The sequence below is a fragment of the Lacerta agilis genome, chromosome 10 (assembly GCF_009819535.1).
Source record: "Lacerta agilis isolate rLacAgi1 chromosome 10, rLacAgi1.pri, whole genome shotgun sequence".
NCBI lineage: Eukaryota > Metazoa > Chordata > Lepidosauria > Squamata > Lacertidae > Lacerta > Lacerta agilis.
In genome coordinates, this window is record NC_046321.1 from 18,041,271 (window position 1) to 18,060,093 (window position 18,823).

The 18,823-nt window shown below is 44.9% G+C and overlaps 1 protein-coding gene across 2 annotated transcripts; it reads left to right on the forward strand.

The window, feature by feature from the left end:
* The first annotated feature begins 1,027 nt into the window (after positions 1-1,027).
* On the forward strand, positions 1,028-18,146 carry ETFBKMT (electron transfer flavoprotein subunit beta lysine methyltransferase). 2 transcript variants are annotated; one of them, XM_033163046.1, is made up of 4 exons: positions 1,028-1,090; positions 8,934-9,367; positions 9,908-10,038; positions 17,717-18,146. In XM_033163046.1, exons 2-4 carry the CDS (start codon positions 9,048-9,050, stop codon positions 18,058-18,060), a joined length of 795 nt encoding a protein of 264 aa, XP_033018937.1. In that variant the 5' UTR covers positions 1,028-1,090; positions 8,934-9,047; the 3' UTR covers positions 18,061-18,146. The 2 variants fall into 2 exon arrangements, with proteins under 2 accessions (XP_033018937.1, XP_033018938.1); XM_033163047.1 differs by having other exon boundaries at positions 8,934-9,256.
* The last annotated feature ends 677 nt before the right edge of the window (positions 18,147-18,823 follow it).

The following is an 18,823-nucleotide window of genomic DNA, read 5'->3' on the forward strand; positions in this document are numbered from 1 at the left end:
ACACCACCCTTCATCAAGAGGCCCCAGGGCAGTTCACAAAATAAAATACAAGATAAAACACAAGTAAGTAATTAAACCAAAACAATAACACACACACCCTCCCACAGATACATTTAAAATATGACATGAATCAGCCAAAGGCCTGGTTGAAGAGGAATGTTTTCGCCTGGCACCTAAAAATATATATTGAAGGAGCCAGGCAAAACTCCCTGGGGAGAGCATTCCACAAATGGGGAGCCACTACAGAAAAGGCCCGCTGGGCCTCACTTGAAGAAGGACCTCAGTATGAAATGGTCCAGCTTTTAAGAATGTAATTCTGTGACCAGCCATGCAGTTAGGTAACTTTTAGACTCAGGACTTAATGGTCACTCCCTCCTTTTGATGGTAATATTTATTTGTTCACTTACCTTACATCGTAGTAAGTCAGCTCTACTTAGTTTTCAGGTTCTCCTGCTTGTTCTGCTGTGCAGGACTCTGGCCCAAACTCCTGCACCAACACCACCACAGACCACCTCAATACGGAGAGTTATGGGGGTTACATTTGCCTCCTAGGCCTGAATTCCCCTACCCTGTTATCTGAGAACAGGCCTCCAAGGCAGCTGACGTAACAGAAAGGGAATGCCGAATAAATATAATACAGTAAAGGATTTTTAATGGTGAATGATAACACATTAAGGCTTTAGAAGGGTAGGGGGCGCTATGATGTCAAATCTTTGTTCTGTAAATACTAATTGCAGCACATATCTATTGTACTAAAATCTGTGATCACTAGATGGCCTCATAACCTAATAAATTTAGGGAAATCTAGGCATAAGGTCCCTACTTTGTGAGTGGCATTAAATCTGAAAGGTTTACTCTGACAGGACTTAAGGATCTGCTGTTCCCTCATGCACCACACAAGGATGGCGGAGATCTATTTATTTATTTTAAGGTTGCCCCTGAACATACCTCACAGTACAAGGTTCCAGAACATAGGCCTCTTGTTGCCTTGGTAACAGAAATCTCATTACAATAAAGCAAGCTGGCATTTCCTTCCTCACTAGTTGGGTGCATTGACACCTCACGGAATACACATTAAGGTAGCTTTAAGGTAAGAAGAGTTGATGCACTTCACAATGTTTGCCATTGTTTCCACTAGGGTTGCCAACTTCTTTTAATCTGCCCCGCTCCTGAGCATTTAATAGGAGCCTGGCACACAGAAATGTAGCCAGTGAGCCTTTTTCTGGCATGGAGGAAAAGTGAGAGGAAAAGCTAAGTTTGCACACTTTTGTACTTGCTTACAACGGAGACAAGAGTACAATACTCTGATAAGGGAGCGGGAAAGGACATAATATGAAAATAGCTGGAAATCTCTCAGCTTTGCTCTCATAAAGGGGAATGGAGCTAAGTTTTGGAGTCAAGTTCAAGGAGGCCTATCAGGCAAACCTACCGGGCTGGTACCCCTCATAACACCTGAAACATGGGTGTCTCACTTTAGTGACATCTATGGCAGTGAAATGAACTTATTTGCCTATAGGCCAGAAAACTCTGAACCTCCCTGGCTGGCCACCTAGGTCTCCACTACAGAGGTTGGATAACTTACTATGTCGCTGCATTCTGGGAAAGCACCAGGTGGAAGATATGATCCCTCCTGAGATATTCTCCTCAGATGTACCTAAATTGATGGGCTCCAATTTTGGCCAAACTACCGATATTTACTCACATAAACATGACTGGTGACATCCCCTCAGGGTGGCACACCAGCACAGTTTTACCAATCCCCCCCCCCCAAAATGAGACCTATCAGATCCCTGTAACTATAGACCCATAAGTCTCTAGATGTGGCTTCCAAATTATACTCACAATATCTATTACCGTAAATAAAATTCTGGACTGGGACAGCAAGCAAGCCATCATCCATGAACAACAAGCAGGATTTAAGAAAGCCAGTGCACTACAGACCAAGTTTTTGTTTTGTACCACCTAATCTGTAAATTCACAAAAAGCCCACATTAGACTCTCTACACCAGTGTTTTTCAACCTTTTTTGGGCAAAGGCACACTTGTTTCATGAAAAAAATCACGAGGCACACCACCATTAGAAAATGTTTAAAAATTTAACTCTGTGCCTATATTGACTATATATAAAGTAATTCTTTTGAATTTTTCGATTTTTCCCACGGCACACCAGGCAACATCTCGCGGCACACTAGTGTGCCGCGGAACAGTGGTTGAAAAACACTGCTCTACACTGCATTCGTTGACTTCTCCTCAGCCTTTGATTTACTGGTACTAGATAGGGAATGAACAAATCGGCCAATTCAAATATCAATAGAAGACTTCTCTGGCTCATCCAACAACTAGGTACATCAAGGGAACCTCATGCAAGTAAGACTGGGCCTTCTAGGCATCCTCTCACAGGCAATTCCAATTAACAGAGGTGTCAAGCAAGGATGTATACTGGCACCCTTCATATTTAATTACCATCCCTGATATGGCATCTCCCTCCTTTTTCGCAATCTGTAGCACCTTGCTTGTGGTTAATGCTTAGCTGGAATTAAATCTTCAATGCAGCAATTGAGAAATTAAATAATAATTTATTTGTCAGACAAATAAAAGATAGGCAGAGTGGTATATGGTTACCAGAGCTCTGCACCTCCCAGCCCTGATGGTCAGCACTTATATTTCCTCAGCCCAGCCCCTTGCTCCTCCTTCGGCTGTTTACCTGGACCAATCAGCCTGGTTAAAATTCCTATTGGCTGTTTGCTAGAACCAATCATAAAAGATACACCCATTTCCTATTGCCTTTTTATAGGAGACAAAGAGCTATATTTCCTTCTATCCATAAATGACAGACAAGTAGCCATAAATCTTTCATTAAGCCTGGACAAGGTACCTTGATTAACAGAGCATCCTTGCCTCCTTCATTCCAAAGCAGATAGCTGATAAGGATAATTAATACAAAATCATAAATTCTATCTAGGCAGAGAACTTGAATAGACATTCTTAAACAACTAAGGAACTTTTTATAAACTAACATTTTTTTATTTTCTAAACCCTTTGCATTATTACATTAAGCCAACACATCTTATACAGAAGTAGAACAAAGGCAAATATAATTGGTTATAATATATAACATAGGGGGGAGAGAGCATTCAAAATAGGCCTTTTTTAAAAGAGAAAGAAAGGATTTTCAGTTGACACCCCCTCCCCATCAGCTCTCTAAAATTTATTGCTCTTTAACTCTCTATACTGCAAACCTTAAACTTTTAATAAACTTTAGAAGCTTTAAGAAAAGATTGCTAAAATCCTTTATGGGGGGCATAGGGTATTATTTTCTCTTAAATAATAAATCTTACTAACCCTTAATTAGAGTTTTTGCAACTGAATTGTATCTCTAGTATGCAGGGTCAATGCTGTAACCTTTCTCCCAACCAGTTACTGTATTATCCTAGCCTGCTTTTTCAACCTTGAATGCCAACTTGTCTCCTTCTATTGCTATAAATCAGCCGCAGACAGGGGCCCCTACTTAAGGAATGCAGGAAGATAAAAATGGTCTATATACAAATGCTGGCTTTCTCTTTCTGGAGTAAAATGAGTATCTACAGCCCAATTTTGAACTGATATTTTTAGCAGCCTAGTGTAGATGATAATGAAACACACCAACATTTGCAAATATATATTTAAACTCATTTTAAAATGCAGGCTTTGATCAGATGCCTCACTTCAATTCTGCTGACATCTCATTTAACTTGTTTACTTCAGCATATTTACTGTGCCTGTGCATCCCATAGCCTTAATACTGCTCTTTGCTAATACTGCAGACATGGACAATGGCCCATTGACAATTGGAAACTCTTTAACAGGAAATGTCCATCTGCTTTAAAATGCTATGCATGGACTTTCTCCTTTACACTTTTGACCTCATGCTTGCAGGAGTCTTGCCAACAAGACTGTCTGTGCTATATTTGTAGACAATCTTGTCAACCGGTTGTCTGTATCTTTAGCATTACGTGTGGGAGATGAAAGCTGCTTGCGCTTTAATATTACAAGTATAGGCCTATAGGGGGGCATGCTAGGTCTATTACCTTTACCTGACACCCACTACCACAAAACCACCCCTCAAAACATTATACATATATCACAGAAGGAGGCAGTCTCCAGCAGAATTTGAGAGTGTTGCTTCTCTCCTGTCTGCCAGGATACCTAATAATGCCTTACTTGATTGCATTTTCTTGACCATTCCTTCAAGATGGTAAATACTTAGTTCCTGAATCTTTTACACATATTGATAGTGTGCTCAGCTTAGCAGATACTTGCCAGACTGTATTTGAAAATAGAGGTGAAATCCCCTACAGTCAAAAGACAACTGGAAAGCTCTTCCCATTTCCTTCCTCCTTGCAGTGAAATATTTGGGGTCAATTTGGGAGAGTCAAAATGGCTTCAGGATTGTTCTCCTGTCCTATTTAAGACATGTGGTTTATATACTTCTGTATGTGTTGGCCTTGTACATTTATGTACATTTATTTTATATTTGAGACCTCAGAATTTTTATAACAATTGTAAAAGTCTTTGGCTATATATACAATAAAATTGACTATGTATGTTAGGCTGGGGTGGGAGCGGTGGGAGAAATTGGGCATGGGTGCGGTCATGCTCTGTTTTGAGTGTTGTCTGCTCAGTCTTTTTGGAGAGAAATGAATACTGATCCACTATTGCTATAGCAATTAAGACTTGAACCTTTCCACTCATCGCATTGGTGAGGAGTTGCTACTCTTCTAGACAGCCAGAATCTGCATAGACAGAATTATATATCCAGTGCTTTTTTAAAAAAATAGAAAAATAGGTACTGCTACTCACCATGAAGTTGTGACAGTGTGTGTCACACTTTTTAACTACACAAAAAAGAGGTGCCAGTTCTGCATACCCTTGAGTACCCCCTGGGGGAAAAAAGCATTGTATATAGCAGTCCATTTAAAAATTTGCATTTGAGCTTATTTCCCCTCCTCCCTTCCATTCCTTTTTCCTTGTGGGTCATGTCTTTATGTAAACTGCTATGGGACCCCTTCTTTAAACTCAAGAGCTGTGTATAAATGCCTTCAATACACAAACAAAAAGCATATGCAAAAACATTTTTTGGCCCTACCAAGCTTAGTGCTTGTCAAATTGTGCTGCATTTGACTTATTTCATTTTTATTCCACCCTTTGCCCAAGGAGCAGAAGGTTCTGTTTCCACCCTATTTTTATGTTATGCACAATCACCCTGCAAGGTAGGTTTGACTGAGGAATAGTGACTGGCCCAAGGTGGGGATTTGAACCCAGGTCATCCTGGTTCTAGTACAGCTTGCTTATCCACTAATTACAACTGTGGGAAACCTCAGGCCAGAGGCTAAATGTGGCCCTACAAGCCTTTATATCTGGCCCTTGGGACTCTCCCCAGGCTGCACCCCTCACAAACCTTGTTTCACACTCTGTCTGCCTAGAAGTGCCCTTGGGCTCTGATATGCCTCTGGGTTGCCTGGATGGTGGCAGAAAGGTATGTACCGGTATGTGTGTACAAACTAGCCAGCCCACTCTACAAAAATATCATTTCCATTTGTTGCTCTGTCCATTTTTGCCAGCACTAGCATGTGGCTCCCATAAAGTGGTCCAGAAGAGAATGCAGCCCTTGAGCTGAAAAAGTTCTCCCACTCTGGATTACACCATATTGGCGTAGCACAAAGAATCCATTATAACATTTGCATTGCATTTGCATTGTTGAACTATTACAGAAAGAGAAGAAGTTTTTTAAACACTGGCTCCACTTCTCTGCCTTTAACTGCAGAATGGCACGCTGAGATGGAATAGGCAAAGCTTATCTCCATGCCAAGAGAAGCTTCACCTGTTGAGCTTCTGTATGCTAGGCTGCAGTTAAATGTACAGGGGAAGGAAAGGGGGGAAAAACACTAGCAGAAAAGGCTTGGCTCACAAACGCAAGAGGAACAACAGACACAATCTAACGCGTTCTCATAAACTGTTAATACAGGGAAAGGGAAGCGGCGGCTCTCTTAAGGAGTTATTGGACTCCAACTCCCATCAGCCCCTCCCACCACGGCCACAGATAAGGCTTGATGGGAGTTGTATTCCAGAATGTTCCACGTTCCCGGTGCAGCAGCTAAACAAAGTAATAACACTTCCGGTTGTTAATCGAACGCGAGGGGCATCCCATGCGGGTAATGGAATAGGACGAGGCACCATAGAGGTTTTGGTGACGGAGCGGTTCCGGGATGCCCGCTGTGCTCCACCCTGCGGGTGAGGTTGTTCGAATGGAATCCGGAAATGAGGATTGTTGTTATCACGTTTTCTTCTTCTTCTTCGATTCGTAGCTGCGGGTGCAACAGGGAAATGCTTTAGCAAAAGCGGGGAGCCGCTTTGTTTCTGTGAGTGCAAATTGTTGTTGAACGCGAGAGATTTTGCAAACAAAGGCCACTCTCAAGCGGTCCCCCGTTTCTCTGAAGGCGGGTTACATGCTCGGATTTGCTCAGTGCTTATTCTTGGATACCGTACCTTATTTCCTATTGGGATTGTCAGAGGGGAAAATAATCATTGGGAGCGATGACCTGCTTCCCAGTAGAATTAATGGGTTGGTTGTATCTTGCATTAGACCCCTGCAAATGAGTGAACCTAAGTTTTCATGTACATAAATTTCAGTGGGTCTACTCTGAGTAGCTTAAGGTTGGTTACAGCCCTAGGTTTCTCTGCTGTCAGGTTGTAAAGCATCTATATATGAACAGTTGCGCCAAGCCATTTTTTAAAGCTAGGAGTTAACAAAAAAAAAATCAAAAGCTTCTTGATAAAGTAGCATATTTGATATCCCCCTGGTGTTCACGTTTGACATTCTAGAGTAATTTAAATGTAAAGACCACATTTTCACGATGAAAACTGCTGAAAGAATTCATGATACAACCAGACAAAAATGCAGTTCATTCAAAATTGAATGTAATTAGACTTCTCCTAACACAGTTTCCAGAGATATTGCCAAATTATGAGACGATGCTATGCATGTTTGCTCAGAAGTAAGCCTCACCATGTTCAGTGGAGCTTACTGAGTAGTAAATGTGTTGTAAGTTTAACCTTAGTCTGTTCCTACCAAAACAAAAAAGACTCCTGTAGCACATTAACAACGAACAAAGTTAATAACGACACAAGCTCTCATGAAGTATGTTAAAGTAAGGTGCAGCTGTTGAATTTCTGCCTGTCCAACACCAGGGAGAGCTGCAGTTGGGAGCCCTTAAAGCTCTGGTTCTAGGATATGCTGAAGCAACTGGGGCTGGGCATTGCCTGAATGGGGGGGGGGGTGTTTGTATGTTTTCTGTGGCTCCATGGAGGAAAAAGGGCAGGATGTACATGTAATAAAATAAACACATCTAAGCTTAAACAGAGTGCTCACTGGAAGGACAGATCCTGAAGCTGAGGCTCCAATACTTTGGCCACCTCACAAGAAGAGAAGACTCCCTGGAAAAGACCCTAATGCTGGGAAAGATGGAGGGCACAAGGAGAAGGGGATGACAGAGGACGAGATGGTTGGACAGTGTTCTGGAAGCTACCAATATGAGTGACCAAACTGCGGGAGGCAGTGGAACACAGGAGTGCCTGGCGTGCTCTGGTCCATGGGGTCACGAAGAATCGGACACGACTAAACAACTAAACAACAATAACAACAACAAAGCTAATAATAATAATAATAAGTTTTTATTTATACCCTGCCCTTCCCAGCCAAAAACCTGGCTCAGGGCGGCTAACACTAATTAAAATTCCAGCAAAAACATAACACAGTCCATTTAAAATAACAGATTAAAATACAAATTTAAAAATTCAATTTAAACAAGGGTATCAAAGGAAGACCTTGTGATTGGTCTCCCATGAGACTTGTGGAATCAGTTCCTCTTTAAGCAGGTTTTGTGGTCTCTGTTTCTACCCCCTCGCTTCTGAACTCTCTTTTTCAGACAACAACAGGAAGTTTCCACCCCCAAAGTCTGTCAGGTTAACAGTGTAATTTCCTCTAAGAGCAGCTGTCAGTTAAATAGCCCATGTTGCTTTCAAGCACAGTGTGACTGAGATGCAATCATGGCTGCACTTGTGCCAAGAGGGCCTCTCAGACCCCTACACTAGAAAGGATCCTGGGAACTGTGGTTTGTTAAGGGTGTTGAGAGTTGGTAGGAGACCCATGTTTTCCACAGAGCTGCGGTTCTCAGAATGGTTTAACAGCCAATACCTCTTGCCAGGGAACTCTGGGAATTGTAGCTCTGTGAGGGAAACGGGTCTTGCAACAATTCTCAGCGCCCTTAACAAACTGCTCTTCCCAGGGGGAAGCCATGACTTGAAAGTGGTGTGATACTGCTATACACATACAGTACATAAAGGGCCCAAGATAGGTGGAAGTTATGGTTATTTATAGAGGTATAAAATTGAGAAGGGGTGACATGTGACTGGAGAAATGGACAAACTTGTTTGTATAATAGTTGGGAAGGAGCCAACCAAGTTTTTATTGTATAGGGCACACAAACTGTTGCAGAATAAGGAAGAAGCTCAGTGGTAGAGCACATGGGTTGCATACACAATATAGCCAAGATCCAGTCTTTGGCATTTCCTGTTAAAAGGATCTCCCATGAGCTGCCACCAGCCAGAATAAGCAAGGCTGGCTGGACAATGGTCTTAATGTAAGGCAGAGTTACACATTTCTAGAATAATTCAAAGAGAGCTCCTAATGCAAAATACTGAAAGTAATAATAATAGCAACCATAGAAATCTGTGGACATGAGTAACTTTGGTCCATTAATTTCAGTGGGTCTACTCTTGAGTAGAACTTAGCTGGTAACAGCCCTAATATATGGGTTCTATCATCCTTAGTACCAACTGATACACTCAACTAATGGCATATATACAATGAAAATACCTGTTTTTTGTTTTTTTTAGGAATGACTTCCCATTGAGTCTGAAAGCTGTAGCTGATGAATTTTTCTTACCAAACCTTATATCGACACTTTCTGCTCCAAGGAAGCATTCCTGATGTGAACTTAAGCTGGGAACATGATTTTCATAGGCTGGAGGCAGCTGATAAGCTTATGTAGCAGACACATCTTCAGTACAAGTCTAAAGCAAAAGGATGGAAGCAGCTGTTCACTTTGGAAGTGCTACCACCAGAAGACTTCAGGGAGTCTCCTGGATCCAAAGATGAGACTGTTTTTGGAAGCAAACACGGAAGTCATCAGCAGTGGGAACCTGACACCAGAAATAAGGTTAAGACTTCTGACTCCTCGCTGTCGATTTTGGCGTGACAAGGCTGCCTTATGGCCATATGGGGACCCCTACTGGGCAATCTATTGGCCAGGAGGCCAAGGACTAGCCAGGTATAAAACACTTACAAGCTCTAGAAGGCATTACATGCCATATGTTCACCCTGACTAAGGTTTACTAGTGTTATGGAAATAGGGTTTGCTAAGTGGGAGGTCAATCAACCAGACAAGAATCAGCTAAGAAGCTCTTTATTCCTGAATAAGAAGGTTGTGCCCTGCACCCATTGGTCGCAGAGGCAGACCCCAAACACATATAACACATAGCCTTTTATGCATTGAAGTAAACAACTCCTAACACATCATCAGCTGTATGTTAGTCTTTGAGTTAGTCTGCAGAATTGCCTTATCTATTCAGGCAGTTAGCTTTCTATAAATGTTTCAAGTCTTCCATGGCTCTTTTATTGTGTTCTTAGTTGTTTTCCTTTTAACTCACACCTTCTGCATTTCTCAATGCCCTACATCCATCTTCTGCTTGATTTGCGACGTATGCATTCCTTAAACCACTAGCTTATTCATATTCAGTGCTAGGCTGATGCAATAGACTTTGCTACGAATGTTGTTTTTTACTGTTCTTGTTTTTCAAAATATACTCAGATACCTTCTCGATAACCCCGAGGTTGTCAGAGAGAAGAGAGTCCTCGATCTTGGAAGCGGGTGTGGAGCAACAGCCATAGCAGCCATGATGAGCGGCGCATCGCACATTGTTGCCAACGACATTGATCCTGGTAAGATGCTCCATTGCACGTGCAGTGCAGTCAGTCTCAGTGCACTGGGAAGAAGGGAGGACCATATGCGGCTGCAGCATGTTCCAAGGTAACATGATACATGCACAAAGAAGCCTTTCAAAGAACTGAGCATGTCCCATAGCCATTGCTATGGAGGCAGGGCTACAGTCAACATAGCAGTGATGATCTTCCAGCTTTGTTAAAATGAGATACCCGTTTTGCAGAAGAGAAATGGTGTAGAATTCACCCTCTCTTAAAGACATCCAGGATGAGCAGTTTCCCCTTGTCTGTCTGAAGGATAAAGAACCCTACACTGACATACAGATATGTCTTCATATTGGCTGACTTCCCCAAAGTAGCTGGCATTCTTTTATAACTCCTCAAGGTAAAAGGTAAAAAAGGTAAGATACACAAACACACCCTGGATGGTTAAGTCCAGGCAAAAGTGACTATGGGGTTGCGATGCTCATCTTGCTTTCAGGATAAGGGAGTTGGCGTTTGTCCACGGACAGCTTTCCGGGTCATGCGACCAGCATGACTAAACCACTTCTGGTGCAACGGAACACCGTGACAGAAACCAGAGTGTGCATGTTTTTGTGTTTCTGTACCTCCCAGATCAGGAAATCTGCTTGTTTTTCACTATTTGTTCCAACCACAGACTGTCTGGTTCTAACCACAGCAACATCTGGCAAGTTATTTACTTTGTCTTCACTTCCTTTCCTTTACTCACTAGAAAATGTTGCCCTAGATTTCAGAGAAGTCACATGACTCACTGGTGCTAAGCATGCCAACTTTAGTGAAGATATAGTTTGTCAGTCAGATACACGTATGAGCCAAAGCTATTATTTATCATGTTTGTTGAACAACTGGACTATGCATGTTCAACAACTGGAAACTTTAGGGTAGGATTTAATATCTGCCTTATTGACAATTAGTCCTGATCCACTAGCCCAAAGGATAGCTCGTAAGGAGTGGCTGGGTGCAGGGATACCAAAGGAGGGTGTCAAAAACAGCAGTGATAAGTTCCACTGTTTTGTTAAAAGAATGGTGTAGACTTACAGCAACCCAGCCTGCCATGTCTCCTATAAAAACATCTCACACTTGAAAGGTACACCTGTTTGCACAGGTGTTGTAAGAAAAAATCTGCCCTCATTCCCTTATGGGGTACACAAGAGCCCTTTGCAGGTTCTCCATTGGTAGGAGTAAAAAACAGAGGCCAACCAGAGAAAATTGAGAAGCAAAGCAGCTAGTAAGCTTGATCTTTATTGAAGCTGTTGCAACAACTGTGTTTTCAGGGAAAAAGACCCACAACAAAGCCAGCATGCTCTTATAAAGACATTTCAAAATCCCTCCTGGAGTCTAGCCCACCCCCAGAAACATCAATCACAGAAGAGGTGTAACCCAAGCTCATCACCCAGATGCATCACACCTACACCACACAAAAAGGTGTTATCTGATTCCTTTGAGATGGTAATCTTTAATTCCTGGAACAATTAAATCCCTCACCCCTCCTTCCTTGCAGAGACCCATTTGGTAAACATTTGGTCATTTTGAGAGTCAAAATGGTGTGAGGCCTGTCTGCCTCAGACATGTGGCCTGTTTGCTTGGAAAATTAATAACTATTAATATATATATACTAGTGGTTTAAGCCCGTTAAAATAACGGGCGCTAGAACATATATTGTCAAACATTTTTAAAAACAGAGTTGTTCCAGTACAAAAATTAAAAAAAAATCTGTTTCTCTCTCTCTCTCTCTCTCTCTCTCTCTCTCTCTCTCTCTCTCCCTCTTCCCCCCCCCCGGGGGGGGGCTCTTAATCCTGAAACCATTTCTCTGTGTGTTTGTGTGCTAATGAGAGAGAGAGAGAGTGTGTGCTTCAATTTCCTTTCCTGTTGGCAGAATCGGCCCTCCAGAGCCTGTACTTTTACCATCCTGTCTGGAGATCTATTCCACGCAATATAGGAATTGAGTCTTTAGTGTGGTGGCACCTACCTATTTTATTTCTCTCCCATTAAATATTAGACAGGTGCCTTTTCGGTGCCTATTGGGGACTTTTCTTTCAACCATCTTTTAACTGGAGACCACTAACCCAGTCTGCATTTCTATTGTGATTATTTTTTACTGTTTTAAAATTGTTGTTGTTCAGTCGTGTCCGACTCTTCGTGACCCCATGGACCAGAGCACACCAGGCACCCCTATCCTCCACTGCCTCTCGTAGTTTGGCCAAACTCATGTTAGTAGTTTCAAGAACACTGTCCAACCATCTCATCCTCTGTCGTCCCCTTCTCCTTGTGCCCTCCATCTTTCCCAACATCAGGGTCTTTTCTAGGGAGTCTTCTCTTCTCATGAGGTGGCCAAAGTACTGGAGCCTCAACTTCAGGATCTGTCCTTCTAGTGAGCACTCAGGGCTGATTTCTTTGAGAATTGATAGGTTTGATCTTCTTGCAGTCCATGGGACTCTCAAGAGTCTCCTCCAGCACCATAATTCAAAAGCATCAATTCTTCGGCGATCAGCCTTCTTGATGGTCCAGCTCTCACTTCCATACATCACTACTGGGAAAACCATAGCTTTAACTAGACGGACCTTTGTCGGCAAGGTGATGTCTTTGCTTTTTAAGATGCTGTCAGGGGCGTTGCTAGGGGGGTGCGGTGGGGGCGGTACGCCCCCGGGCGACAGGTGTGACAAGCGGCGGGTGGGGGTGACAAGCGGCGGCCCCTCCCGCCACTCCCAAGCACTGCCGCTCCCTCCGTCACCCAAGGAGCAACAGCGCACGGCCGAGCGAGCACCCCGTCCGTGCAGCGCTGCTGCTCCGGAGGTGACCGGCAGCGTGGGGAGTGGCAGGAGGGACTGCCGCTTGTCACCCCCACACGCCGCCGCTCGCTCCGTCCCCCCGGGAGCAGCAGCGCACGGTGTGTGCGGTGCTGCTGTTCCCGGGGCAACGGAGCGAACGGCGGCATGTGGGGGTGACAAGCGGCAGCCCCTCCCACCATTCCCACGCGCTGCCGCTCCCTCCATCACCCTGGGAGCGGCAGGTGCACTCTGTCGTCGGACCGCCGCTTCCACAGCCTCCTTTTGAGCCGCAGAGCTTAAAAGCGGGCTCTTCGGCTTAAAAGAGGGCTTCAGAAGCAGCAGCGGCACTCCCGGAAACGCCCTGGGGGCGGGGCGTCATGACGTCACAATGTGATGTCACGGCGCCCCGCCCCCGGGGCGTTTTCTTTGCCGCCCTGGGTACCGCGGAGCCTTACTCCGCCACTGGATGCTGTCTAGGTTTGTCATTGCTTTTCTCCCAAGAAGCAGGCGTCTTCTAATTTCGTGACTGCTGTCACCATCTGCAGTGATCATGGAACCCAAGAAAGTGAAATCTCTCACTGCCTCCATTTCTTCCCCTTCTATTTGCCAGGAGGTGATGGGACCAGTGGCCATGATCTTAGTTTTTTTGATGTTGAGCTTCAGACCATATTTTGCGCTCTCCTCTTTCACCCTCATTAAAAGGTTCTTTAATTCCTCCTCACTTTCTGCCATCAAGGTAGTATCATCAGCATATCTGAGGTTGTTGATATTTTTTCCGGCAATCTTAATTCTGGCTCGGGATTCATCCAGTCCAGCCTTTCGCATGATGAATTCTGCATATAAGTTAAATAAGCAGGGAGACAATATACAGCCTTGTCGTACTCCTTTCCCAATTTTGAACCAATCAGTTGTTCCATATCCAGTTCTAACTGTAGCTTCTTGTCCCACATAGAGATTTCTCAGGAGACAAATGAGGTGATCCGGCACTCCCATTTCTTTAAGAACTTGCCATAGTTTGCTGTGGTCGACACAGTCAAATGCTTTTGCGTAGTCAATGAAGCAGAAGTAGATGTTTTTCTGGAACTCTCTAGCTTTCTCCATAATCCAGCGCATGTTTGCAATTTGGTCTCTGGTTCCTCTGCCCCTTCGAAATCCAGTTTGCACTTCTGGGAGTTCTCGGTCCACATACTGCTTAAGCCTGCCTTGTAGAATTTTAAGCATAACCTTGCTAGCGTGTGAAATGAGTGCAATTGTGCGGTAGTTGGAGCATTCTTTGGCACTGCCCTTCTTTGGGATTGTGATGTAGACTGATCTTCTCCAATCCTCTGGCCACTGCTGAGTTTTCCAAACTTGCTAGCATATTGAGTGTAGCACCTTAACAGCATCATCTTTTAAAATTTTAAATAGTTCAGCCGGAATATCATCACTTCCACTGGCCTTGTTGTTAGCAAGGCTTTCTAAGGCCCATTTGACTTCACTCTCCAGGATGTCTGGCTCAAGGTCAGCAACCACACTACCTGGGGTGTATGAGACCTCCATATGTTTCTGGTATAATTCCTCTGTGTATTCTTGCCACCTCTTCTTGATGTCTTCTGCTTCTGTTAGGTCCTTTCCACTTTTGTCCTTAATTGTGGTAATCTTTGTACGAAATGTTCCTTTCATATCTCCAATTTTCTTGAACAAATCTCTGGTTTTTCCCATTCTGTTATTTTCCTCTATTTCTTTGCATTGCTCGTTTAGAAATGCCCTCTTGTCTCTCCTTGCTATTCTCAAGTACAGAGGGGCTATTGGCACAGATAAATGCAATTCGCTTCTTGAGTGTGGCATTTTGGGGTTGCAAGAAATACCTGTGCAGGCACCCCCCAAACACCCTTGGGGAATCCCCCCCCCCGGGGGTGGGCTCTTAATCCTGCAACCATTTCTCTGTGTGTTTGTGTGCGAATGAGAGAGAGAGAGTGTGTGCTTCAATTTCCTTTCCTGTTGGCAGAATCGGCCACGGTTTTTCGGTTGACGGGGGGGGGGAGTGTGGGGCTCTTGACGCCTCCCCGGTAGCACCCCAAAACTACTCCTATCCCCTTGGGGAGGGATGGGCAAGGCTGCCGCTTGTGGGGAGGAGCGCCCAAACCCAGGCAGGGCTTCCTGACCAAGGGGCACAAAGGCGAGCCATTCAAGGGTTAACCGGGCAGCGCAGAGAAAGGAAAACAGGCTCTCGCTATTTGCATGGTGGGTGGGGGTGGGGGTCGGTTGTTGTTCACAAAAAAGTTTGCGCAATCTCCCCGCAATGAGAGACCGCTTTGCAGAAAATGACTGGGAAGCTATTTAAAGCCCGTTCCAGTACAATTTTTTTAAAAAAAATCTGTTTCTCTCTCTCTCTCTCTCTCCCTCTTGCTGCAAATTCTTGCTTCTCAAATACAGAGGGGCTATTGGCACAGATAAATGCAATTCGCTTCTTGAGTGTGGCATTTTGGGGTTGCAAGAAATACCTGTGCAGGCACCCCCCAAACACCCTTGGGGAATTTCCCCCCCCGGGGGGGGGTGGGCTCTTAATCCTGCAACCTTGGTCAGGAAGCTTGTGGGGCGCGCGCGTGCCGCCGGGGCGGAGCGCGTGCCCGCGGTGGGAGGGCCAAGATGGGTTAAAGTTCTGCCGCTCAAAACAAAAAACGAATGGGCTTAGCAGGGGGGCTCAAGCCTTCACCCCTGGCGGAACCTCAGACTTCTGAGCAAAGCATGAAAGCGGAGCCTAAAGTCCGCTCTCGGGAATGGGCTAGCGGGTGCAAAGGGGCAACAAAGCCTGTGGCGAGGAAAAGACCCAGAGCCCGGCTCGGTGCCACGTGCGAAGCATAAAGGCCGGTCGCTCTGGCACCGAGGAAGCCCCCCCCCCATTGCAAGCGACGCCTCCGCGCTACCTTATACCCCCTTGTCGATGGGAACATTTTTAAAAACAGACTGCTGGGCTGGGGGGGGCGAGGAGGCGGAGGGGAGTCCCGTTCGCGGGCGAGCGAGGAGCAGCTGGGTAGACGCGGTAAGAGGGAGGCCTGGGCGGACAGACTTAAAGGGGAACGCGGCCCGCTTCCCTCAGCCGCCACCAGGCTGGAGGGGCTGGGCAGGAAGAAAAGGCCGCTGCGGAGGCGGCCAAGGCAGAGAGGGGCGGGCGAGCGGGCGCCGGAGAAGGATGGCTTCGGGCTGCTGCGGCCCATAGCGGAGTCTGCGGGGAAGGCAGGATGAGGGAATTGGGCGCGAGGGCGGGGAAGGGGTTAAACTTTCCACTTGCCGACATTTTTCCTTGAGAGGAGAAAGAGGGAGCGATGCTGGCCCGCAGGCTGGCCGCGTGGAGCCCGAGTCGCCTCCCTCCGCTAGGCTTCGGGGCTCTGGTTTCAGCGGCGGCAGCGTGGCCGTCCTCCTCGGCCTCCCCTCTCTTCTGGAGCACCAGCGTTCCATTTCAACGGCCCCGCTTCAACTGCCACCGCTGAAACCAGAGGGTCTGTTAGCAGTGATCTGAGCATCCTGGACCCTGCCCCCATGTCTCCTCTTGCCCTCCACCAAAAACCCATCAAGTGAAACAAAAGATATTTACATTTCCCTATTTCCCAGCCAAGTTAATCACACCCTTTTGTCTGGCACTCAGGTATCAGGATGCCAGAGATTATCACTCAGGCAGGGGGCTGCTGTGTAGCTGGAGGGGCAACCCCCCCTTTTGTTCCTGAGACAAAGAAATACTTGGTCAGTTGGGAGTCAAAAATGGAGTGAGGCCTGTCTTTCTGTGCTGTTTTTCAGACATGTGGCCTTATTTGTTTTGGTACATTAATAACAACTATTATATATAAATAAAATACCTTAAAATTCTTACAACAACTTGAACAAAGCTGTGCTTTATTCTGCTGTATATAATAAAACTAAATATAAATCAAGTTACTAGTCAGCAGGTTCTGTTCCTGAGTCGTCATCCTGGAATTCACTGACTTGGCAGCTGGTAGCAAGAGTTATGGTTGAGATCCATCAACATATATCATATTGCAATCTTACACAGAACACATACTTCAATTGTTTACTCTGCAAAACACTATTTCTGCTCTCTGTTGGGGACCCCTTCCTCTTGCTTTCATATACCACATTCTTATCCTATAGCTAATGAAACATCTGGGCTCCATTGGCATTCTAATTCCACCCACACAGTTCCTAGTCCTTTGATTCCTGTCCAGCAATTAGTGCTGAGCCACCCAGATGTTGCAGAAGCAGTGCATGCTATTTCTTCTCACATATTCCCTCAAGTAATAGAGCGCACACATTAGTATAGGTCTCTTAAACATTGTATCCTAACACCTAACCAACTATATCATGTATCCCACACAAGCTGAAGCCACTCTAGATTGGTGATCAAGTTAGCTAATAGATGAGGGTCTTATTCAGAGTCAGGGAGTAGATGCTGCTGTTCTCAGTGGCATGAACTCTGGTCTGATGGAGAATGGCCTCCCCGCATAAGCTAATATTGTAGTTTATATAGGATTTTCTCTAGCGGTCCATGCCAACTTTGGTGTAGGGTTGGGTCAGGTGGTCAGTCAATACACTCGGTTATGTAAATGATGTGACTTGAGGAGCCTTCACCAATCTGGTACCCCCCAGATGTTTTGGACTACAACTCCCATCAGTCCCATACATAGTACAAAATGTAAGGGAGGCACCAGGGACTTGAATGTGATCAGCCCATGAATTGTGTCCCTAGCAATACTCTGCCCATAGAGAATATAAGATAGCTTGTTAAAACAATTCTGGCAAGGAAAGTCTTGCCCAACAAAGGATCCGAAAGACTAGAAAGTTGACCAGTCCAGGTGGCATTACCAAGTCAAAATTTTGGGCACTGATCTTTTCTTGTTTGTTTCCTTATTTCTCAGTTGCAGGAGCTGCCATGCTGCTGAACTGTGAATTGAACAACCTGAATCCTTTCCCTGTTCTCACAGAGAACCTCATTGGTACAGAGGTAGACAACTGGGATCTTATTATCCTAGGGGACATGTTTTACAGTGAAGCTCTTGCAGACAGCCTTCATCAGTGGCTGAAAAACCACATCCAGACTCATAGGACTAAAGTGTTAATTGGAGACCCTGGCAGGCCCTATTTTGTGTGCCACAAAATTCAGAAGCAGCTTCTCAAAGTCAGCGAATATGACCTCACCAAATCAACTCAGCAAGAGAACAATGGTTCCACCAGTACTGTGGTTTGGCACTACCAGCCTTGACTCTTCATGGACCTCAAGTGCAGAAATACTGGACTATATTGCATGTCACTTGAACCACTAAAAGCCCCATTTTGTGGCAGTTCAAATTCTGACTGGTGCCAATACATACTATACTGCCTATATGCATTCTATCAGCATGCATACATTCTATGTATTTCAATGACATAGCATGGTTTGTACCAGTTAAAGGTGGCATTTGCGCAGACCGGGACAGGAGTAATAAAAGAAAGCACTTTGCCTTATAATTCCCACTATAGTCAATGGAAATTATGTGTGCATGCCAGTATGTGGCTGAGTTTTATTCTTTAAAGAAAAAAAACTGTTTTCATTGAAGTCTTTTGCTTCCAGAGGATGGGTGTATCAGTAGTTGCTGGTGTTGATTAAAAATGTAAAATCCTATCTCCCTTGTAAAAATTGGATAAACCACCTTTTTGTGGCAGCTCACATGGGAGCTTTGGTTACATTGGAAACTGCAAACACAGGGGTGGCCAACTCCCAAGAAACTGCGATCTACTCACAGAGTTAAAAACTGGCAGTGATCTACCTCCTTTTTTGGGGTCCGGATCAAAGTTGTTGAGTTTTTTCAGGGAAGAGGTAAAATGTTGAGCTTTTTTAGGGGGGGCCACAGTTCAGCTTCTTTGGGGGGACCCAGTGATCTACCAGAGATCTACCGCAGACATGCAGTGATCTACCGGTAGATCACGATCTACCTGTTGGACATGCCTGTGCAAACAGATGTACTGTCTGCAAGTGGTATGTGTTG